The sequence below is a fragment of the Eriocheir sinensis genome, chromosome 48 (genome assembly GCF_024679095.1).
Source record: "Eriocheir sinensis breed Jianghai 21 chromosome 48, ASM2467909v1, whole genome shotgun sequence".
NCBI classification, from domain to species: domain Eukaryota; kingdom Metazoa; phylum Arthropoda; class Malacostraca; order Decapoda; family Varunidae; genus Eriocheir; species Eriocheir sinensis.
This window is the reverse complement of record NC_066556.1, coordinates 252395-272708: the sequence shown is the minus strand read 5'-3', so window position 1 is coordinate 272708 and position 20314 is coordinate 252395. Positions and strand designations below refer to the sequence as shown.

At 45.0% G+C, this 20314-nt stretch overlaps 1 protein-coding gene across 1 annotated transcript in view; it reads right to left on the bottom strand.

Annotated features, from left to right (window-relative positions):
* The window catches only part of LOC126981422 (microtubule-associated protein futsch-like), a 38139-nt gene that overhangs the window by 5483 nt on the left and 12342 nt on the right, over positions 1–20314 (bottom strand). Inside the window, 5 exon segments of the mRNA XM_050832430.1 lie at positions 217–9864; positions 9867–12330; positions 12367–18919; positions 18921–19714; positions 19775–20283. Coding sequence (XP_050688387.1) covers positions 217–9864; positions 9867–12330; positions 12367–18919; positions 18921–19714; positions 19775–20283 — 19968 coding nt within the window.

The window sequence follows — 20314 nt, the reverse complement described above, 5'->3', positions numbered from 1 at the left end:
TTTTTTTTAGCCCGATTGAAAGTTTATTTACTAAATGCTTCTTTGAAGCGTGAATTTTAGCTTGGTAGAATGTAAACGTGTTAATGCTCTGATTATAAGGCGTGATATGGAAAATAAATATTTGAAAGACATAAAAACAACTTTCAAGATATATTTAACATTACTGTAATATTTCGCGCTGAAAGTTGAAATGAAGTAGATCATTTATTTACTTACCCATTTCTTTATCTTCCCACTCCATCTTGGCCTCTAGCAAGGCGTCCAACACCTCTCGCCCTGGGTCGATGCCGGAGAAGACGTAGTACCGGGCCCGCACTCTCCTGAAGAACTCCCCATTGCAATAGTTAGGGTTGGCGGCATGAGGCACGTACGCCAAGTCCAGGTAAACGGGGGGCCCCGATCGCTTGATCCTTCTCGTTTTTCTTTCCTTCTGAGGACTCTGCGGTTTAGGACTGTCGGAGGGAGGGTGAGGCGTAGGCAAAGGCACAGGTGACGGCAGGCCAAGAGGCTTGCCCCACTTTTGTAGCGTTTCCTTAGCTTCCTTTGATGCGGATGAGGTGGTGGACGTTGCAGTGGAAGAAGTCGTAGCTACGGACGTGGTTGCCGACGTACTCGTCGTCGAGGCCACTTCTTGCCGCAGTACAGAGGTCATTACAGAGGAGGTTGTCCATGCTTGGTTCATGTTGATTTTGTCCTCGGCTTCAGTAACTGAAGGAACTCTTGCACGTGACGGCAAGTTCCCGTTGTCGAAATCTCCGTGTTGTGTGTACATAAACTGTTCAAGTGGGCCTCCTGGAGGTGGACGGAACTCGTAAACAGGCTCATCATCGTACTCTTCCTGGTACTGGACACCGGTGGCTCCGTAGTGGGCGAATGTCGAGGGTTCGCTGGCAGACGCTTGAGGCTCTTTCCCTTCCGACTTGCCCTTCTGAGGCGTGGGGAATGGATCGTACCCGCTGGCATCACTGCTTGCTGACTTTGGACGTTCTTCCTTGTCGGAGGCGTCATCGCTCATGAGCCGCCTCGTGACACTGGTGACCGTGCTGGTGACCACGCCCTCAGAGGCATCTGTGTCGCTGTCGCTGATGGTGGTGCGCGTGGTGCGAGTGATCACCGTCGGGTCCCCGCTCAGTGACTCTTCGCTCGTCCAGGTTGTAAAGCCTTTGGGTGCTCCAGCGACTGCTTGGGACGAATATTTCCTCCCTGTGATTGGAGACTGTGTGGCAGAGCCTATCTTGCGTAAAATATCCTCGGAGACCTGTTGATCACCAAGCACCTCGACCACTTCTTCACCCGGGAGTTCTTCCATTTCCACCTCCTCGCCGTCGTCATAGTACTTGGTGATAACTGTGGTAACTTTCCTCACCACCACACGGCCTGTCCTGGGGCTTCCAGGCGTTCCTTCTGTGCTGCTTGTCGACGATTTCCTCACGGCGCTCACACGTTCATGTACAGACTCTTCAGCCGCCGATATGGATTCCCTTGAGCCTCTGACATCTTCCTGGAAAGTTTCAGCTGATCGGGAGACCTCACTGAAGGCATGCTTGCTAGTTACTACTATATCCGCCTCGTGCGACGCAGTCTTTGTAGTCGTGGATACATCCGATGCTTTGAGTTCTGTCTTTTCGGCCTCACTCACCAAGCTGCGCTTCACGGTGGTGGTAGTCCTCATGGTGTCGCCTTCAGAAACGTGCTCCTTGATCTCTTTCAGTTCAGACACTTTCTCTGCTGCGTCTCTTTTAACGTCTTTTATCACAGTGGTATGAACAAGTTTCTCGTCACTTGTTTCAACTGTTTCCTTTTGTTGCTCGCTGCTAATGACTGTTTTCTTGACGGATTTATATGTTGTTTCTGGTTCATACAATGGTATTTTGACTCCACCTTCGATGCTGGATCTTGTGATCGTCAGTCGAGGGACACTCTCAATGTCGGGGGGCTCGCTGCTGCTACTGTCAAGGCGTGACTTCTCGATGGTCGATGTGAACGGCTCCTCAGATGACTCAACAACTTCTTCGGTTTCACTGTCCCCTGTTATGGTTTTCCTTGTTACAGTCACCGTTCCTGTGTAGAAAGGTTCCTCAAAGGTTTCATCGTACTCGTCTGGCTCGCCTTCTACGGTTTCTATCGTTTCCACAGGAACACCGTCAATTATTGTTCTCCTGATAACGGTTCTAGTGACAGTCCTTTGCGTCACTGGTTCTTCCTCAGTAACAGTTGTTGTTTCAGTTTTTGCAGCTGTTTCATCACCTGGCTTCTCAGTTGTAGTTTTCTTGATGGTTGTAGTTGCTTCAACAGTCTCAGGTCTGGAAGTTATAATCGTGTCTTTAGCCTCTCCTTCTACAGTAGTTCTCTTGACTGTGGTTGTAGTCACTGTGCTGGTTGTAGACTCCTCTTCATCAGGCTCAGATCCTGGCTCACCTTCCATGGTTTCCACCGTCTCCACCGGGACACCATCCACAATAGTCCTTCTGATTACTTTCCTAGTCACAGTCGTAGTAACAGATGGTTCTTCTTTTTCTTCAGGTTTTCCTTCTACGGTTTCTACAGTTTCAACTGGCTTACCATCTATTAAAGTCCTCTTTACTATTGTTCTGGTGACCGTTGTAGTTGACGTCTCGGTAGTGTCTTCCGCCTCATCAGGTTTGCCTACAACAGTTTCGACAGACTCTACTGGCTTGCCATCAACAATCGTTCTTTTTGTGATAGTTGTTGTTACAGTCCCCGAAGAGGAAGGTTCAGAGACAGCCTCCGTAATCTTTTGAGGTTCATCAAAGAGAGGCGTCTTAGTTGTCTTTGTTGCCGTATCAGAGGTTGGTGCTTCGGTTGGCTCTTCGCTTTCTTCTGGTTCTCCCTCAATGGTTTGCACAGTTTCAACCGGAACACCATCAACTATTATCCTCCTTATAATAGTTCTTGTTACCGTTTTAGTTGTGGTCACGTCATCTCGTTCTCCTTCAACTACTATTTCTTTCGACTTTTCTTGAGATTTGTCATCCTCTGTTTCTTTTATTGCTTCTTCAGGTTCTCCCTCAACAGTCTCTACGGTTTCCACGGGTTTTCCATCCACCATAGTTGTCCTGATCACTTTCCTAGTAACTGTTGTTGTGGTGGAAGACTCTGAAGTGGTTTCTTCCGTCCCTTCAGGTTCTCCCTCAACAGTCTCTACGGTTTCCACAGGTTTTCCATCCACTATGATTCTCCTGATCACTTTCCTAGTAACTGTTGTTGTGGTGGAAGGCTCTGGAGTGGTTTCTTCAGGTTCTCCCTCAATAGTTTCTTCGGTTTCCACAGGCTTTCCATCTACAATGGTTCTCCTGATCACTTTCCTAGTAACTGTTGTTGTGGTGGAAGGCTCTGGAGTGGTTTTTTCCAATCCTTCGGGTTCTCCCTCAACAGTCTCTACGGTTTCCACAGGCTTTCCATCTACAATGGTTCTCCTGATCACTTTCCTAGTAACTGTTGTTGTGGTGGCAGACTCTGGAGTGGTTTCTTCAGGTTCTCCCTCAATAATTTCTTCGGTTTCCACAGGTTTTCCATCTACAATGGTTCTCTTGATCACTTTCCTAGTAACAGTTGCGGTGGTGGAAGGCTCTGGAGTGGTTTCTTCCGTTCCTTCAGGTTCTCCCTCAACTGTTTCTTCGGTTTCCACAGGCTTTCCATCTACAATGGTTCTCCTGATCACTTTCCTAGTAACAGTTGTTGTGGTGGAAGGCTCTGGAGTGGTTTTTTCCAATCCTTCAGGTTCTCCTTCAACAGTCTCTACGGTTTCCACAGGCTCTCCATCTACAATGGTTCTCCTGATCACTTTCCTAGTAACTGTTGCGGTGGTGAAGGACTCTCGAGTGGTTTCTTCCGTTTCTTCAGGTTCTCCCTCAACTGTTTCTTCGGTTTCCACAGGCTTTCCATCTACAATGGTTCTCCTGATCACTTTCCTAGTAACTGTTGCGGTGGTGAAAGACTCTCGAGTGGCTTCTTCCGTTTCTTCAGGTTCTCCCTCAACAGTCTCTACGGTTTCCACAGGCTTTCCATCTACAATGGTTCTCCTGATCACTTTCCTAGTAACTGTTGTTGTGGTGGAAGGCTCTGGAGTGGTTTCTTCAGGTTCTCCCTCAATAGTTTCTTCGGTTTCCACAGGCTTTCCATCTACAATGGTTCTCCTGATCACTTTCCTAGTAACTGTTGTTGTGGTGGAAGGCTCTGGAGTGGTTTTTTCCAATCCTTCGGGTTCTCCCTCAACAGTCTCTACGGTTTCCACAGGCTTTCCATCTACAATGGTTCTCCTGATCACTTTCCTAGTAACAGTTGCGGTGGTGAAAGGCTCTGAAGTGGTTTCTTCCGTTTCTTCAGGTTCTCCCTCAACAGTCTCTACGGTTTCCACAGGCTTTCCATCTACAATGGTTCTCCTGATCACTTTCCTAGTAACTGTTGCGGTGGTGAAAGACTCTCGAGTGGCTTCTTCCGTTTCTTCAGGTTCTCCCTCAACAGACTCTACGGTTTCCACAGGCTTTCCATCTACAATGGTTCTCCTGATCACTTTCCTAGTAACTGTTGTTGTGGTGGCAGACTCTGGAGTTGGCTTTTCCGTTTCTCCAGGCTCTCCCTCAATAGTCTCTACGGTTTCTATTGGTTTTCCGTCAACTATGACTCTTCTAATTATTGTTCTTGTTACAGTTTCAGTTGTTGATGGCTCACCTACTTTCTCGGTAACCTCTGTTGGCTCTCCTTCGATCAGAACTGTTTTTACGACTGCCGTGGCCACTGTTTTGCCGTCTTCTTGTTCTTGATCAGACTCGTCTGTTTCACTCTTTGATAATTTTTCAATAGTGTCGATTGTATCCTTCGGCTCGCCGTCAACCATGGTTCTCTTTATAACGGTCCTTGTTACGGTGTCAGTGGACGGCTCCTGCAATGTTTCGATTGTCTCCTTGATTTCACCGTCCACAATGGTTCTTCTTCTAGTGATGGTTCTTGTTATAGTTCCCGGGGGAGACTGATCATCAGGACTCTCCTCAGTATCATCGGGTTCTCCTTCAATAGTTTCTTCCGTCTCCACGGGGACACCGTCGATAATAGTTCTTCTGATTATTGTTCTCGTTACAGTTTGAGTAGTTGTTACTTCCCCTACTTCTTTTGGCTCCTTTCTTTCTTCCGTTGTTTCAACTGGCTTGCCGTCGACTAATGTGGTCTTCGTAACAGTTGTTGTCACAGTTTCAGACGTGGAATCCTTATCTAATCCTTCCCCTTCTTCTGGTTCCCCTTCTAAGGTTTCTACAGTTTCTACTGGAACTCCATTAACAATTGTTCTCCTGATAATGGTGCGTGTTACAGTCTTTGTGGCTGATGGCTCTTCAACGGTCTCTATAATCTCCTGAGGCTTGCCTTCGGTTGTTTTCGTTACGATAGTTTTAGTGACTGTTTCTGTTTCATCCGACTCTCCAGTGACTTCCCTCATGTCATATTTCTTAGCCTCCAATACTGCTGCCTTGCTTTCTTTTTCAGGCTCTTCTTTCCCTGGAGCTTTTTCTCTATCTTCCTCTTCCGTCAGCCTTTCCTTCTCTGTTGGCTTCTCTTTCTCAATTGGTTTACTTGTCTCCTCTGATATTTCCTTTTCTGTAGGCTTTTCTTCTGCAGGTTTTTCTTTCGGCTTTTCTGTCTGAACTTTTTCTGTTACTTCGTCTTTAATGTCTGGTTTTGCTTCGTCAGTGGTTTCTATTTGTGACTCCTTTGTGGACTCATAAGTGGCAGTGGTTTCTGTTGAAGAAACAGACTTATCAGTAATGGCAGTGATGGACTTGTACTCTGCGGTGGACACTTGCTCGGTTTGTGTCTTACTCGTAGTAATTTCAGTAACCTCACTAGACGGCCTTTTGATGGCCTCGGCTGAAGGGTGCTCCTTAGGTTCTGTCGCTGCACCCTCATCGCCAGAGAGAAGGGAGGAGGTCGTGGAGGATGAAGGTTCTTTTTCACTCTCGGTAACGTCAGGTTGGGAAAGGTCTGAGGGTTTTGTTGTTGGGGTAGGGGTCTCCGCAGCTGTTATGGCGGTTGTGGTTTTTGTTGTGGTGACAGTTGATAAAGATGAGACGAGTGATGCTATTCCGTCCAAAACTTCAGCAGTCTTTGATGTCTCTGGTTTCACCTGCACGGATGACAGGGGCTCACTCTCTTGGAGGGAGGAAGCAGTAGAAGAGATCGAGGTGTCACCTTTCCCAATTGACTTTTCCGGTGAAGGAGGAGGAGAAGCAGGTTCCTTGAAGTCCATGAATAAAGTTTTGGTAACAGTTTCTTCGAAGGCTGTTGTGATGTCTTGCACGACACCTTTAACATCAGTGACCTCTGCCGCTGACTTAATAACAACCTCATCTTTAAAGATTTCTTCCGAAGCATCGCTGCCCGGTGAGATGGTCGGCGGCTTAGACTCACTGTCCCTGAGTGAAGGATCTTTAGGAAGGTCCTTGGCGTCCATTGAAGTAACGTCGCTCTTTGAGCTTACAGAAATGTCGCTTTTTGGAGATACCATAATGGCTTCCTGAGTCAACGAAGGAGTAGCAGGCTCCTGCTTGTAGCTAGCGGAGCTGTCATCTTCTGGTGAGGGTTCAGTCTTGGTTTCTTGAGTAATACTTTCTTCTTTGGTTTCTGACGCCTTTGTGCTTCTTAGTAGCTCTCTTGTTTCTTCTATAAGTGCTTTTGTGCTATCAATAGTGCTGCTAACTATACTTGTTGTCACTACTGAGGATACAGTAGTACTTTCGCTCTTTGTGCTTTCCAGGTCTTTCGATGGAATTTGTTCCTTCTCTTTCTCAGCAACAGTCATAGTCACAGAAACTTTGGTGTCTGTTGGAAGAGATGACATTGTGTGACTCTCTAGACTGGACATTTTATCCCTGTCTTCAAAGGCCGAATCCTTGCCGGAAATGTCACTACGTGGAGAGACAGGTTTTCCCTCATCAGGTTCTTTATCACCTCCCAACACAGGTTGTAGTCTGAAGGATTCCAGAGAATCCAAGCCATCCTTTGCAACGACATCACTGATTGTGGTGTCGCTCTTGGGAGACATGGATCGCCCGCTGTCCACTACCTCACGTTGAACAAAAGTAGTGGTCGTGATGGTGGTGTCAATTGATTTCGTTTCTGTGTCAAATTGCTTCCTCTGCTCCCTCCTCATCACGTCGGATATCGATGAGATATCTGAACGAGGTGACGAAGGAGCTTGGTCGTCCCTCTCCTCGTACTGGCCGCTTAGCTCTGCCTCGTACCCGTCGCTGCGGGGGGAGATGGACGGCATTTGATACACATCAGATGAGAGATCGCTCCTCGGAGACACTAGCTGGTATTTATCACCGTCGTCTTCAGCTGTTCTTGGTGACACCTCCTTTACATCTTCCACTTCTTGCGTCTTTCCGAATGTAACACTACGCGGGGAGGTTAAGTCGTCAGTGACCTTCTCTTGGCTATCCTCCAACACGCTCTCATCAAGAGTACCGTACATGGAGGTTGACATTATATCCTCTGTTTTCTTAACCCTAGTTAAGGCATCAGCGGGTGACTCTTGCAGCCCAAAGTCATCTCCGTACATGGACGAAGTCATAATATCATGACTTGGCTCATAAATTGAGGTGGTCATGGCATCAAAATCAGGATGCATGGACGTTGTCATCACGTCAGCTGTGCTGCGGTCGCTGGCCGTGGACTTGAACACCGTGGTAGTTTCTTCGTAAACAGACGTAGTCATGATATCCTTTTCTTCCATGTGTTCTGATGTCTCCAGAGACACCAGCGCAATGCCTGCCATTCCAATTTCCCGGAGTGTAGGAGGTGGAGAACCTGGAGTGGTGTCTGGGGAGACGGTCACTATTTCGGCACGTTCTGCCTTCAGAACGCCATACACAGGCTCTTCCACCACTCCACCTTCCAGGTACGGCCGTGACTCCTCTGCGGGGGCCTTGGTAATGTCAACCTTTGGGCTAACTGCTTCGGCCTTGCTTTCGATGGCTGGCGGAGAAACTTTTGGCTCGGTCTTAGTTTTCGTTACGTCATCTTTGAGGCTGACTTCACTTTTTATGCTTGTAGAGACGTCGCTTTTAGGTGACGTAGGCGTTTTTTCTGTAGATTTCTCCGATTTTTCTTTAGAACTTAAGTCTGACTTAATACTCACGGAAGCCTCACTAGGTGAAGATTCCAGAGGTGCTTCTTTGTCTTTCGTCGTGACGTCAGGTGTAGTCTTGTCCTCTTTAACATCCTTTGATACTGTCTCGATGCTGGTAGAAATTGTAACTTCTGATATCTTTTTCGCAATTTCAGTAGTCGCAATTTCATCCCTAATCTCATGTGAGCTTAATTCACTTCTCGTGCTTATATCACTCCTGCCGCTCACTGAAACATCACTCTTTGGGGAAACAGGGACCTCTGATGGCCTCGATGTGTCAATTTTCAAAATTCCCTCAGAAACTTCCTTTGAACTAACTTCTGCACTTGAAATATCACCCTTGGGCGAAATGGGTTCTTCTGGTTTGGAGGTGACATCGATTGTGAGTGGCTTTAGCATTACTGTCTCCACCACGTGGCTCCTCATGGTTACAGAGAAGCTCGCTGGAGTAGTGACGCCGAAGGACTCCTTTGCTTCACCTTCTTCGCCGAGTTCACTTCTTGGTGAGACAATAACATCTGATTGTTTGGACTCTGCTTCACTTAATCTTTCGTCTTCAGTTTTTTCCTCAGTAACGCTCTTTGCGCTGACATCACTCTTAGCGCTAACGGAGACGTCACTTTTTGGAGATACAAGTTTTTCGTCCTTCGGTTTCTTAGATGTATCGACAGATAAGACTTCCTCTTTCGTCTCTTTAGTAATGTCACTCTTAGCGCTGACGTCGCTCTTAGCGCTGACGTCACTCTTAGCGCTGACTTCACTCTTAGCGCTGACGTCGCTCTTAGCGCTGACTTCACTCTTAGCACTGACGTCACTCTTGGCGCTTATGGAAATGTCACTTTTTGGAGACACTGGTGGTTCCTCTGTCGATTTCTTTGACACATCAATGGTTAGTAATTCCTCTTTCACTTCCTTTGTGACCAGTTCCTCTTTAGTGATGGCTGTCTTTACAACGATGTCTTCCTTTGCACTGACGTCACTCTTTGCACTGACGTCACTCTTTGCACTGACATCGCTCTTGGCGCTCACGGAGATGTCACTCTTTGGTGAGATCGGGGCCTCTTCTGCTGGTTTCTTGGACACGTCAATGGTGAGGGTTTCTTCCTTTATTTCTTTCGTCACTACTTCTTTTGTGACATCGCTCTTTGCACTGACATCGCTCTTTGCGCTGACATCACTCTTTACACTCACAGAGATGTCGCTCTTTGGAGAGATCGGGGCCTCTTCTGCTGGTTTCTTGGAGACGTCAATGGTGAGAGTTTCTTCCTTAATTTCTTTTGTCACTACTTCTTTTGTGACATCGCTCTTTGCGCTGACATCGCTCTTTGCACTGACATCGCTCTTTGCGCTGACATCGCTCTTTGCACTCACGGAAATGTCGCTCTTTGGAGAGATCGGGGCCTCTTCGGCTGGTTTCTTGGAGACGTCAATGGTGAGAGTTTCTTCCTTAATTTCTTTTGTCACTACTTCTTTTGTGACATCGCTCTTGGCACTGACATCGCTCTTTGCGCTGACATCGCTCTTTGCACTCACGGAGATGTCGCTCTTTGGAGAGATCGGGGCCTCTTCTGCTGGTTTCTTGGAGACGTCAATGGTGAGAGTTTCTTCCTTAATTTCTTTTGTCACTACTTCTTTTGTGACATCGCTCTTTGCACTGACATCGCTCTTTGCGCTGACATCGCTCTTTGCACTCACGGAGATGTCGCTCTTTGGAGAGATCAGGCCCTCTGCTGGTTTTTCTTGGACGAATCAATGGTGAGAATTTCTTCCTTTTTTGTGACATCGCTCTTTGCACTGACATCGCTCTTTGCGCTGACATCGCTCTTTGCACTCACGGAGATGTCGCTCTTTGGAGAGATCGGAGCCTCTTCTGCTGGTTTCTTGGAGACGTCAATGGTGAGAATTTCTTCCTTAATTTCCTTTGCCACTACTTCTTTTATGACATCGCTCTTGGCACTGACATCGCTCTTTGCGCTGACATCGCTCTTTGCACTCACGGAGATGTCGCTCTTTGGAGAGATCGGGGCCTCTTCTGCTGGTTTCTTGGACACGTCAAGCGTTAAAATTTCCTCCTTTATCTCCTCTTTGACCAATTCTTTTGTGACATCACTCTTTGCACTGACATCACTCTTGGCACTGATGTCACTCTTGGCACTAACAGATATGTCACTCTTTGGAGAGAGTGGTGCTTCTTCTGTCGGTTTCTTTGAAACATCGACAGGTAGAATATCCTCTTTCTTATCTGTCGCCTTCTCGTCTTTAGTGATGTCACTTCTTGCACTAACGTCACTCTTAGCACTAACAGAGACATCACTCTTTGGAGAGATTGGTGCTTCTTCTGTCGGTTCTTTTGATGTATCAAGTGTTAAGATTTCTTCTTTGATCTCTTTTGTTACCTGTTCTTCTGTAACGATGTCGCTCCTAGCACTGACGTCACTCTTTGCGCTAACAGATACGTCGCTCTTGGGAGAAATAAGTGTTTCGTCTACTGGTTTCTTTGATACGTCAACTGTAAGTACATCCTCCTTAACTTCCTTCGTGACCTGTTCTTCTTTAGCTATGTCACTCTTGGCACTGACATCACTCTTTGCACTCACCGAGATGTCACTCTTCGGTGAGATCGGGGCTTCTTCTGCTGGTTTCTTGGACACGTCAATGGTGAGGGTCTCTTCCTTGATTTCCTTCGTCACTACTTCTTTCGTGACATCGCTCTTTGCACTGACGTCACTCTTTACACTCACGGAGATGTCGCTCTTTGGAGAGATCGGGGCCTCTTCAGCTGGTTTCTTGGACACGTCAATGGTGAGGGTCTCTTCCGTAATATCTTTCGTCACTACTTCTTTTGTGACATCGCTCTTTGCACTGACATCGCTCTTTGCACTGACGTCACTCTTTACACTCACGGAGATGTCGCTCTTTGGAGAGATCGGGGCCTCTTCAGCTGGTTTCTTGGACACGTCAATGGTGAGGGTCTCTTCCGTAATATCTTTCGTCACTACTTCTTTTGTGACATCGCTCTTTGCACTGACGTCACTCTTTGCACTGACATCACTCTTTACACTCACCGAGATGTCACTCTTCGGTGAGATCGGGGCCTCTTCTGCTGGTTTCTTGGACACGTCAATGGTGAGGGTTTCTTCCGTAATATCTTTCGTCACTACTTCTTTTGTGACATCGCTCTTTGCACTGACGTCACTCTTTACACTTACATCACTCTTTACACTCACCGAGATGTCACTCTTCGGTGAGATCGGGGCCTCTTCTGCTGGTTTCTTGGACACGTCAATGGTGAGGGTTTCTTCCGTAATATCCTTCGTCACTACTTCTTTTGTGACATCGCTCTTTGCACTGACATCGCTCTTTGCACTGACATCACTCTTTGCACTCACAGAAATGTCGCTCTTTGGAGAGATCGGGGCCTCTTCTGCTGGTTTCTTGGAGACGTCAATGGTGAGGGCTTCCTCCTTAATGTCTTTTGTTATGACTTCTTTTGTGACATCACTCTTTGCACTGACGTCACTCTTGGCGCTAATAGAAACGTCACTTTTAGCACTAACGGAAATATCGCTCTTTGGAGAGATCGGGGCCTCGTCTGCTGGTTTCTTGGACACGTCAATGGTGAGGATTTCTTCCTTAATTTCTTTCGTCACTACTTCTTTTGTGACGTCGCTCTTTGCACTGACATCGCTCTTTGCACTGACATCGCTCTTTGCACTCACCGAGATGTCACTCTTTGGTGAGATCGGGGCCTCTTCTGCTGGTTTCTTGGACACGTCAATGGTGAGGATTTCTTCCTTTATTTCTTTCGTCACTACTTCTTTTGTGACATCGCTCTTTGCACTGACTTCGCTCTTTGCACTGACGTCACTCTTTGCACTCACAGAGATGTCACTCTTTGGAGAGATCGGGGCCTCTTCTGCTGGTTTCTTGGACACGTCAATGGTGAGGGTTTCTTCCGTAATTTCTTTCGTCACTACTTCTTTCGTGACATCGCTCTTTGCACTGACATCACTCTTTGCACTGATGTCACTCTTTGCACTCACTGAAATGTCGCTCTTTGGAGAGATCGGGGCCTCTTCTGCTGGTTTCTTGGACACGTCAATGGTGAGGATTTCTTCCTTAATTTCTTTTGTCACTACTTCTTTTGTGACGTCGCTCTTTGCACTGACTTCGCTCTTTGCACTGACCTCGCTCTTTGCACTGACTTCGCTCTTTGCACTGACGTCACTCTTTGCACTCACCGAGATGTCACTCTTTGGTGAGATCGGGGCCTCTTCTGCTGGTTTCTTAGACACGTCAATGGTGAGGGTTTCTTCCGTAATATCTTTCGTCACTACCTCTTTCGTGACATCGCTCTTTGCGCTGACTTCGCTCTTTGCACTGACTTCGCTCTTTGCACTGACGTCACTCTTTGCACTCACCGAGATGTCACTCTTTGGAGAGATCGGGGCCTCTTCAGCTGGTATCTTGGACACGTCAATGGTGAGGGTCTCTTCCGTAATATCTTTCGTCACTACCTCTTTCGTGACATCGCTCTTTGCGCTGACATCGCTCTTTGCACTCACGGAGATGTCGCTCTTTGGAGAGATCGGGGCCTCTTCTGCTGGTTTCTTGGAGACGTCAATGGTGAGGATTTCTTCCTTAATTTCTTTCGTCACTACTTCTTTTGTGACATCGCTCTTTGCACTGACGTCGCTCTTTGCACTGACATCACTCTTGACACTCACCGAGATGTCACTCTTCGGTGAGATCGGGGCCTCTTCTGCTGGTTTCTTGGAGACGTCAATGGTGAGGATTTCTTCCTTAATTTCTTTCGTCACTACTTCTTTTGTGACGTCGCTCTTTGCACTGACGTCGCTCTTTGCACTGACATCACTCTTGACACTCACCGAGATGTCACTCTTCGGTGAGATCGGGGCTTCTTCTTCTGGTTTCTTGGACACGTCAATGGTGAGGATTTCTTCCTTAATTTCTTTCGTCACTACTTCTTTTGTGACATCGCTCTTTGCACTGACGTCGCTCTTTGCACTGACATCACTCTTGACACTCACCGAGATGTCACTCTTCGGTGAGATCGGGGCTTCTTCTTCTGGTTTCTTGGACACGTCAATGGTGAGGATTTCTTCCTTAATTTCTTTCGTCACTACTTCTTTTGTGACATCGCTCTTTGCACTGACGTCGCTCTTTGCACTGACATCACTCTTGACACTCACCGAGATGTCACTCTTTGGTGAGATCGGGGCCTCTTCTGCTGGTTTCTTGGACACGTCAATGGTGAGGATTTCTTCCTTAATTTCTTTCGTCACTACTTCTTTTGTGACATCGCTCTTTGCACTGACTTCGCTCTTTGCACTGACGTCACTCTTTGCACTCACAGAGATGTCACTCTTTGGAGAGATCGGGGCCTCTTCTGCTGGTTTCTTGGACACGTCAATGGTGAGGGTTTCTTCCGTAATTTCTTTCGTCACTACTTCTTTCGTGACATCGCTCTTTGCACTGACATCACTCTTTGCACTGATGTCACTCTTTGCACTCACTGAAATGTCGCTCTTTGGAGAGATCGGGGCCTCTTCTGCTGGTTTCTTGGACACGTCAATGGTGAGGATTTCTTCCTTAATTTCTTTTGTCACTACTTCTTTTGTGACGTCGCTCTTTGCACTGACTTCGCTCTTTGCACTGACTTCGCTCTTTGCACTGACGTCACTCTTTGCACTCACCGAGATGTCACTCTTTGGTGAGATCGGGGCCTCTTCTGCTGGTTTCTTAGACACGTCAATGGTGAGAATTTCCTCCTTTATTTCTTTTGTTACTACTTCTTTTGTGACGTCGCTCTTTGCACTGACATCACTCTTGGCACTGACGGATATGTCACTCTTTGGAGAGATCGGAGCCTCTTCTGCTGGTTTCTTGGACACGTCAATGGTGAGGGTTTCTTCCGTAATTTCTTTCGTCACTACTTCTTTCGTGACATCGCTCTTTGCGCTGACATCACTCTTTGCGCTGACATCACTCTTTGCACTCACAGAAATGTCACTCTTTGGTGAGATCGGGGCCTCTTCTGCTGGTTTCTTGGACACGTCAATGGTGAGGACTTCCTCCTTTATTTCTGTTGTTACTACTTCCTTTGTGACGTCGCTCTTTGCACTGACATCACTCTTGGCACTGACGGATATGTCACTCTTTGGAGAGATCGGGGCCTCCTCTGCTGGTTTCTTGGACACGTCAATGGTGAGGGTCTCTTCCGTAATTTCTTTCGTCACTACTTCTTTCGTGACATCGCTCTTTGCACTGACGTCACTCTTTGCACTCACCGAGATGTCACTCTTTGGTGAGATCGGGGCCTCCTCTGCTGGTTTCTTGGACACGTCAATGGTGAGGGTCTCTTCCGTAATTTCTTTCGTCACTACTTCTTTCGTGACATCGCTCTTTGCACTGACGTCACTCTTTACACTTACCGAAATGTCACTCTTGGGTGATATCGGCTCCTCTTGTGTTGGTTCATCTTTGACTTCTTTTAGTGTAATCTGCTTTGTGGTTTCGCTTATTGCACTGATGTCACTCCTAGCACTCACGGAAATGTCACTTCCGGGAGACTTTGGAGCTTCTGATGGTTCCTTAGAATCAGTAACATCCTTTTCAATCTCTTCCACAAGTTCTTGTTTTGCAGTGTCGCTCTTTGTACTGATCTCAGTTTTTGAACTTTTGGAAACATCACTCACAGGAGAGAGTGGAGCTTTGTCCTCAGATTTCGTTACACTGGCTGCACTGATATCGCTTTTAGCACTGACTGGAGAAACTGGCGCTTCCTCCTGCTTGTCCCTTACCTCTGTAGTGAATACATCTTCCTTGATGTCTTTTGCTGTGGCATCACTTTTAATACTGATGTCACTCTTAACATCAACTGATACGTCACTTGTTGGAGATAGTGGGACACCTTCAGCTGGTTTTTCAGGCACAGGTTCTTCGGCTTCGATGTCTTTTGTGACATCTTTTAGTGAAACGTCGCTTTTAATACTGACCGAAATGTCACTTTTCGGAGAAACAGGAGCCTCGGGCGCTGCTTCCTGCGGCACAGTCGTGGGGAGCTTGGTAGGCTCAGGTTGTGTTTCTTTGGCGTCCGAAGGTTTTTCATCGGGCTTCCTATCACTGATATCACTCTTTTCTGCCTCCGAGACTTCACTCTTCGGGGACAACGAAACTTCCTTATCACTTACTTTGTCTCTATCACTAATATCACTAACGGGTAAGTCACTTAAAGGAGATAAAGGAACTTTTTCGGAAGGCTGGGCGCCCTTTGCCTCTTTGGTAGTGATTTCAATCACTTCAGTTGTCTCGGTCAACAGCTCCCTTCTTCGTCTTTCCTCCACTGTTATTGTTTCCTCCACCACATGTGTTTCTTCCTTAGTTTCCTTGAAGTCCTCCGTAACCTCTTCCTTAATCTCGGCGACTTCCTTGGAACTCACGTCACTTTTCTCGCTAAGGGAGAGGTCACTCTTCGTAGACTCTGGCAAGTCTTTCATCTTCTTGTCCATTTCAAGAGTGACATCTTCGTCTGGCGCAGCTCTGCCACTCACGTCGCTTTGTGCACTCACGGAAATGTCACTCTTGGGCGACAGAGAGACGGTTTCATCTGTGGGCTTGGCTGTAACATCAATAGTTAGTTTTTCATCTATTTTTGTCTCATACACTACGTCTTTCACCTCTACATCCCTAACTTCCTCAATTTCTTCTACTTCCCTTACCTCCTTTTCCTTCACTCCCTCCCTGACATCCTCCCTTACCTCTACTCCCTCCCCCTTCAGTAAGGTAATGTGTGTTTCCGTGAACTCCGTAATTTCCTGCTTCCTCCTCCCCACCATCACGACCTCCTCCGTCACGGCAGTCACGTCTCCTAGTCTGGTCACCGTCTCGGTCTCGGTGGTGATAGTCTCGGTCTCGGTCTTGTCGAGTGGTTTGGTGTCTAGTTTGGGTTCCTCCTTTTCGGGTTTCTTTGTCACGTCTACCTCGTCTACCTCCTTCACCTCCTCGACTTTCTTTACTTCCTTCTCCTCTACGTCCTTAACCTTTTCTTCTTCTTTCTCGACTACTTCTTCAACCTCCTTTGCTTCCTTTACAGTGATTTCTTCCTTGACAACTGTTACTTTTTCTTCTTTCTCGACTACTTCTTCAATCTCCTTTGCTTCCTTTACAATGATCTCTTCCTTGACTTCTGTTACTTTTTCTTCTTTCTCGACTACTTCTTCAACCTCCTTTGCTTCCTTTACAGTGATTTCTTCCTTGACAACTGTTACTTTTTCTTCTTTCTCGACTTCTTTCGGCTTCTCGGCTTCTTTCACCTTTTCTTCTTCTTTCTCAACATCTTTCTTTTCTGTTACTTCGATCTTTTCCGTGACTTCTTCTGTAACCTCCTCCACCTTCTTTACTTCTGTTACTTTTTCTTCTAATTTTTCTTCTTTGGGTTTTTCTTCTTCCTTGAGGTCTTTCGGAGTTGGTTTCTCCTCCACAACAACCTTCTCCTCCTTTACTTCTGTGATTTCTTCTTCTGTAACCTCTTCCTTTACTTCTTCTTTTTCCTCCTTCTTGATCTCCTTTATTTCTTCTTCTTTCTTGATATCTTTTGGCTCCTTTTCTTTTTCAACTTCCTTTACTTCTTCCTTTTCTTCCTTGATCTCCGTTACTTCCTCCTTCTTCACCTCCTCTTTTACTTCTTTTACTTCTTCATATACTTCCTCCTTTACTTTCTTTTCTATAACTTCTTCCTTTACTTCTTCTTTTGTCACCTTTATTTCTTTAACTTCCCCCTTCAACACCTCCTCCATCTTCTTTGCTGTCTCCATGATTTCTTTGAACTCGAGGGTCACGTGATCCTCCTTCACTTCCTTCACTTCTTCCTTCTCCTCCTTCACTTCTTCCTCCTTTACTTCCTCCTTCTTTGGCTCTTCCTTCACTTCTTCTTTTACATCCTCCTTCTTCACTTCTTCCTTTACTTCCTTAACCTCTTCCTTCTCCTTGATTTCTTCCTTGACCTCCTCTTCCTTCACTTCTTCCTTTACTTCCTCCTTCTTTGGTTCTTCCTTTACTTCTTCCTTTTCCTCCTTCTTGATCTCCGTTACTATTTCTGTTACTTTTGATATTTCTACTTTCGTTATATCTTCCTTTACTTCCTCCTTTACTTCCACCTTCTTTATTTCTTCCTTTACTTCCTCCTTTACTTCCTCCTTCTTTATTTCTTCCTTTACTTCCTCCTTTACTTCCTCCTTCTTTATTTCTTCCTTTACTTCCTCCTTTGGTTCTTCCTTTACTTCCTCCTTCTTTGGTTCTTCCTTTACTTCTTCCTTTACTTCTTCCTTCACTTCCTCCTTCTTTGGTTCTTCCTTTATTTCCTCCTTCTTTGGTTCTTCCTTTACTTCTTCCTTTACTTCCTCCTTCACTTCCTCCTTCTTTGGTTCTTCCTTTACTTCCTCCTTCTTTGGTTCCTCCTTCTTAACTTCTTCCTTTACTTCTTCCTTCTCCACTTCCTCCTTTACTTCCTTTACTTCTTCCTTAACTTCCTTTGCTTCTTCCTTCTTTACTACTTCCTTTACTTCCTCCTTCTTTGGTTCTTCCTTTACTTCCTTTACTTCTTTCTTAACTTCCTTTATTTCTTCCTTAACTTCCTTTATTTCTTCCTTCTTTGGTTCTTCCTTTACTTCCTCCTTCTTTGGTTCTTCCTTTACTTCTTCCTTAACTTCCTTTACTTCTTCCTTCTTTAATTCTTCCTTTATCTCTTCTTTCTTCACCTCTTCCTCAACTTCCTTTACTTCTTCCTTTACCTCCTTTACTTCTTCCTTCTTTGGTTCTTCCTTTACTTCCTCCTTCTTTGGTTCTTCCTTTACTTCCTCCTTCTTTGGTTCTTCCTTTACTTCTTCCTTTTCCTCCTTCTTGATCTCCGTTACTACTTCTGTTACTTTCGTTATTTCTACTTTCGTTATATCTTCCTTTATTTCCTCCTTTACTTCTTCCTTTACTTCCTCCTTCTTTACTTCTTCCTTTACTTCCTCCTTCTTTGGTTCTTCCTTTACTTCTTCCTTTTCCTCCTTCTTGATCTCCGTAACTACTTCCGTTACTTTAGTTATTTCTACTTTCGTTATATCTTCCTTTATTTCCTCCTTTACTTCTTCCTTTACTTCCTCTTTCTTTGGTTCGTCCTTTACTTCTTCCTTAACTTCCTTTACTTCTTCCTTTACTTCCTCCTTCTTTACTTCTTCCTTTACTTCCTCCTTCTTTGGTTCTTCCTTTACTTCCTCCTTCTTTGGTTCTTCCTTTACTTCTTCCTTAACTTCCTTTACTTCTTCCTTTACTTCCTCCTTCTTTACTTCTTCCTTTACTTCCTCCTTCTTTGGTTCTTCCTTTACTTCTTCCTTTACTTCCTCCTTCTTTGGTTCTTCCTTTACTTCTTCCTTTACTTCCTCCTTCTTTGGTTCTTCCTTTACTTCTTCCTTTTCCTCCTTCTTGATCTCCGTTACTACTTCAGTTACTTTCGTTATTTCTACTTTCGTTATATCTTCCTTTACTTCCTCCTTTACTTCCTCCTCCTTTATTTCTTCTTTTACTTCCTCCTTCTTTGGTTCTTCCTTTATTTCTTCCATAACTTCCTTTATTTCTTCCTTCTTTACTTCCTCCTTTACTTCCTCCTTCTTTGGTTCTTCCTTTACTTCCTCCTCCTTTGGTTCTTCCTTTACTTCCTCCTTCTTTGGTTCTTCCTTTAATTCTTCCTTAACTTCCTTTACTTCTTCTTTCTTCCTTTACTTCTTCCTTCTTTGGTTCTTCCTTTAATTCTTCCTTAACTTCCTTTACTTCTTCTTTCTTCACTTCTTCCTTAACTTCCTTTATTTCCTCCTTTACTTCTTCCTTCTTTGGTTCTTCCTTTACTTCTTCCTTCTTTGGTTCTTCCTTTACTTCCTCCTTCTTTGGTTCTTCCTTTATTTCCTCTTTCTTTGGTTCTTCCTTTACTTCTTCCTTTACCTCCTTTACTTCTTCCTTCATTGGTTCTTCCTTTATTTCCTTAACTTCCTTTATTTCTTCCTTCTTTACTTCTTCCTTAACTTCCTTTACTTCTTCCTTTACTTCCTCCTTCTTTACTTCTTCCTTTACTTCCTCCTTCTTTGGTTCTTCCTTTACTTCTTCCTTAACTTCCTTTACTTCTTCCTTTACTTCCTCCTTCTTTACTTCTTCCTTTACTTCCTCCTTCTTTGGTTCTTCTTTTACTTCTTCCTTTGCCTCCTTCTTGATCTCCGTTACTACTTCTGTTACTTTCGTTATATCTTCCTTTATTTCCTCCTTTACTTCTTCCTTTACTTTCTCTTCCTTTACTTCTTCCTTTTCCTCCTTCTTGATCTCCGTTACTACTTCTGTTACTTTCGTTATTTCTACTTTCGTTATATCTTCCTTTATTTCCTCCTTTACTTCTTCCTTTACTTCCTCCTCCTTTATTTCCTCCTTCACTTCCTCCTTCTTTGGTTCTTCCTTTACTTCTTCTTTCACTTCCTTTATTTCTTCCTTCTTTACTTCTTCCTTAACTTCCTTTACTTCCTCCTTTACTTCTTCCTTTACTTCCTCCTTCTTTGGTTCTTCCTTTACTTCTTCCTTAACTTCCTTTACTTCCTCCTTCTTTACTTCTTCCTTTACTTCCTCCTTCTTTGGTTCTTCCTTTACTTCTTCCTTTTCTTCCTTCTTAATCTCCGTTACTACTTCTGTTACTTTCGTTATTTCTACTTTCGTTATATCTTCCTTTATTTCCTCCTTTACTTCTTCCTTTACTTCCTCCTTCTTTACTTCTTCCTTTACTTCCTCCTTCTTTGGTTCTTCCTTTACTTCTTCCTTAACTTCCTTTACTTCTTCCTTTACTTCCTCCTTCTTTACTTCTTCCTTTACTTCCTCCTTCTTTGGTTCTTCCTTTACTTCTTCCTTTTCCTCCTTCTTGATCTCCGTTACTACTTCTGTTACTTTCGTTATTTCTACTTTCGTTATATCTTCCTTTATTTCCTCCTTTACTTCCTCCTCCTTTATTTCCTCCTTCACTTCCTCCTTCTTTGGTTCTTCCTTTACTTCCTTAACTTCCTTTATTTCTTCCTTCTTTACTTCTTCCTTAACTTCCTTTATTTCTTCCTTCTTTACTTCTTCCTTAACTTC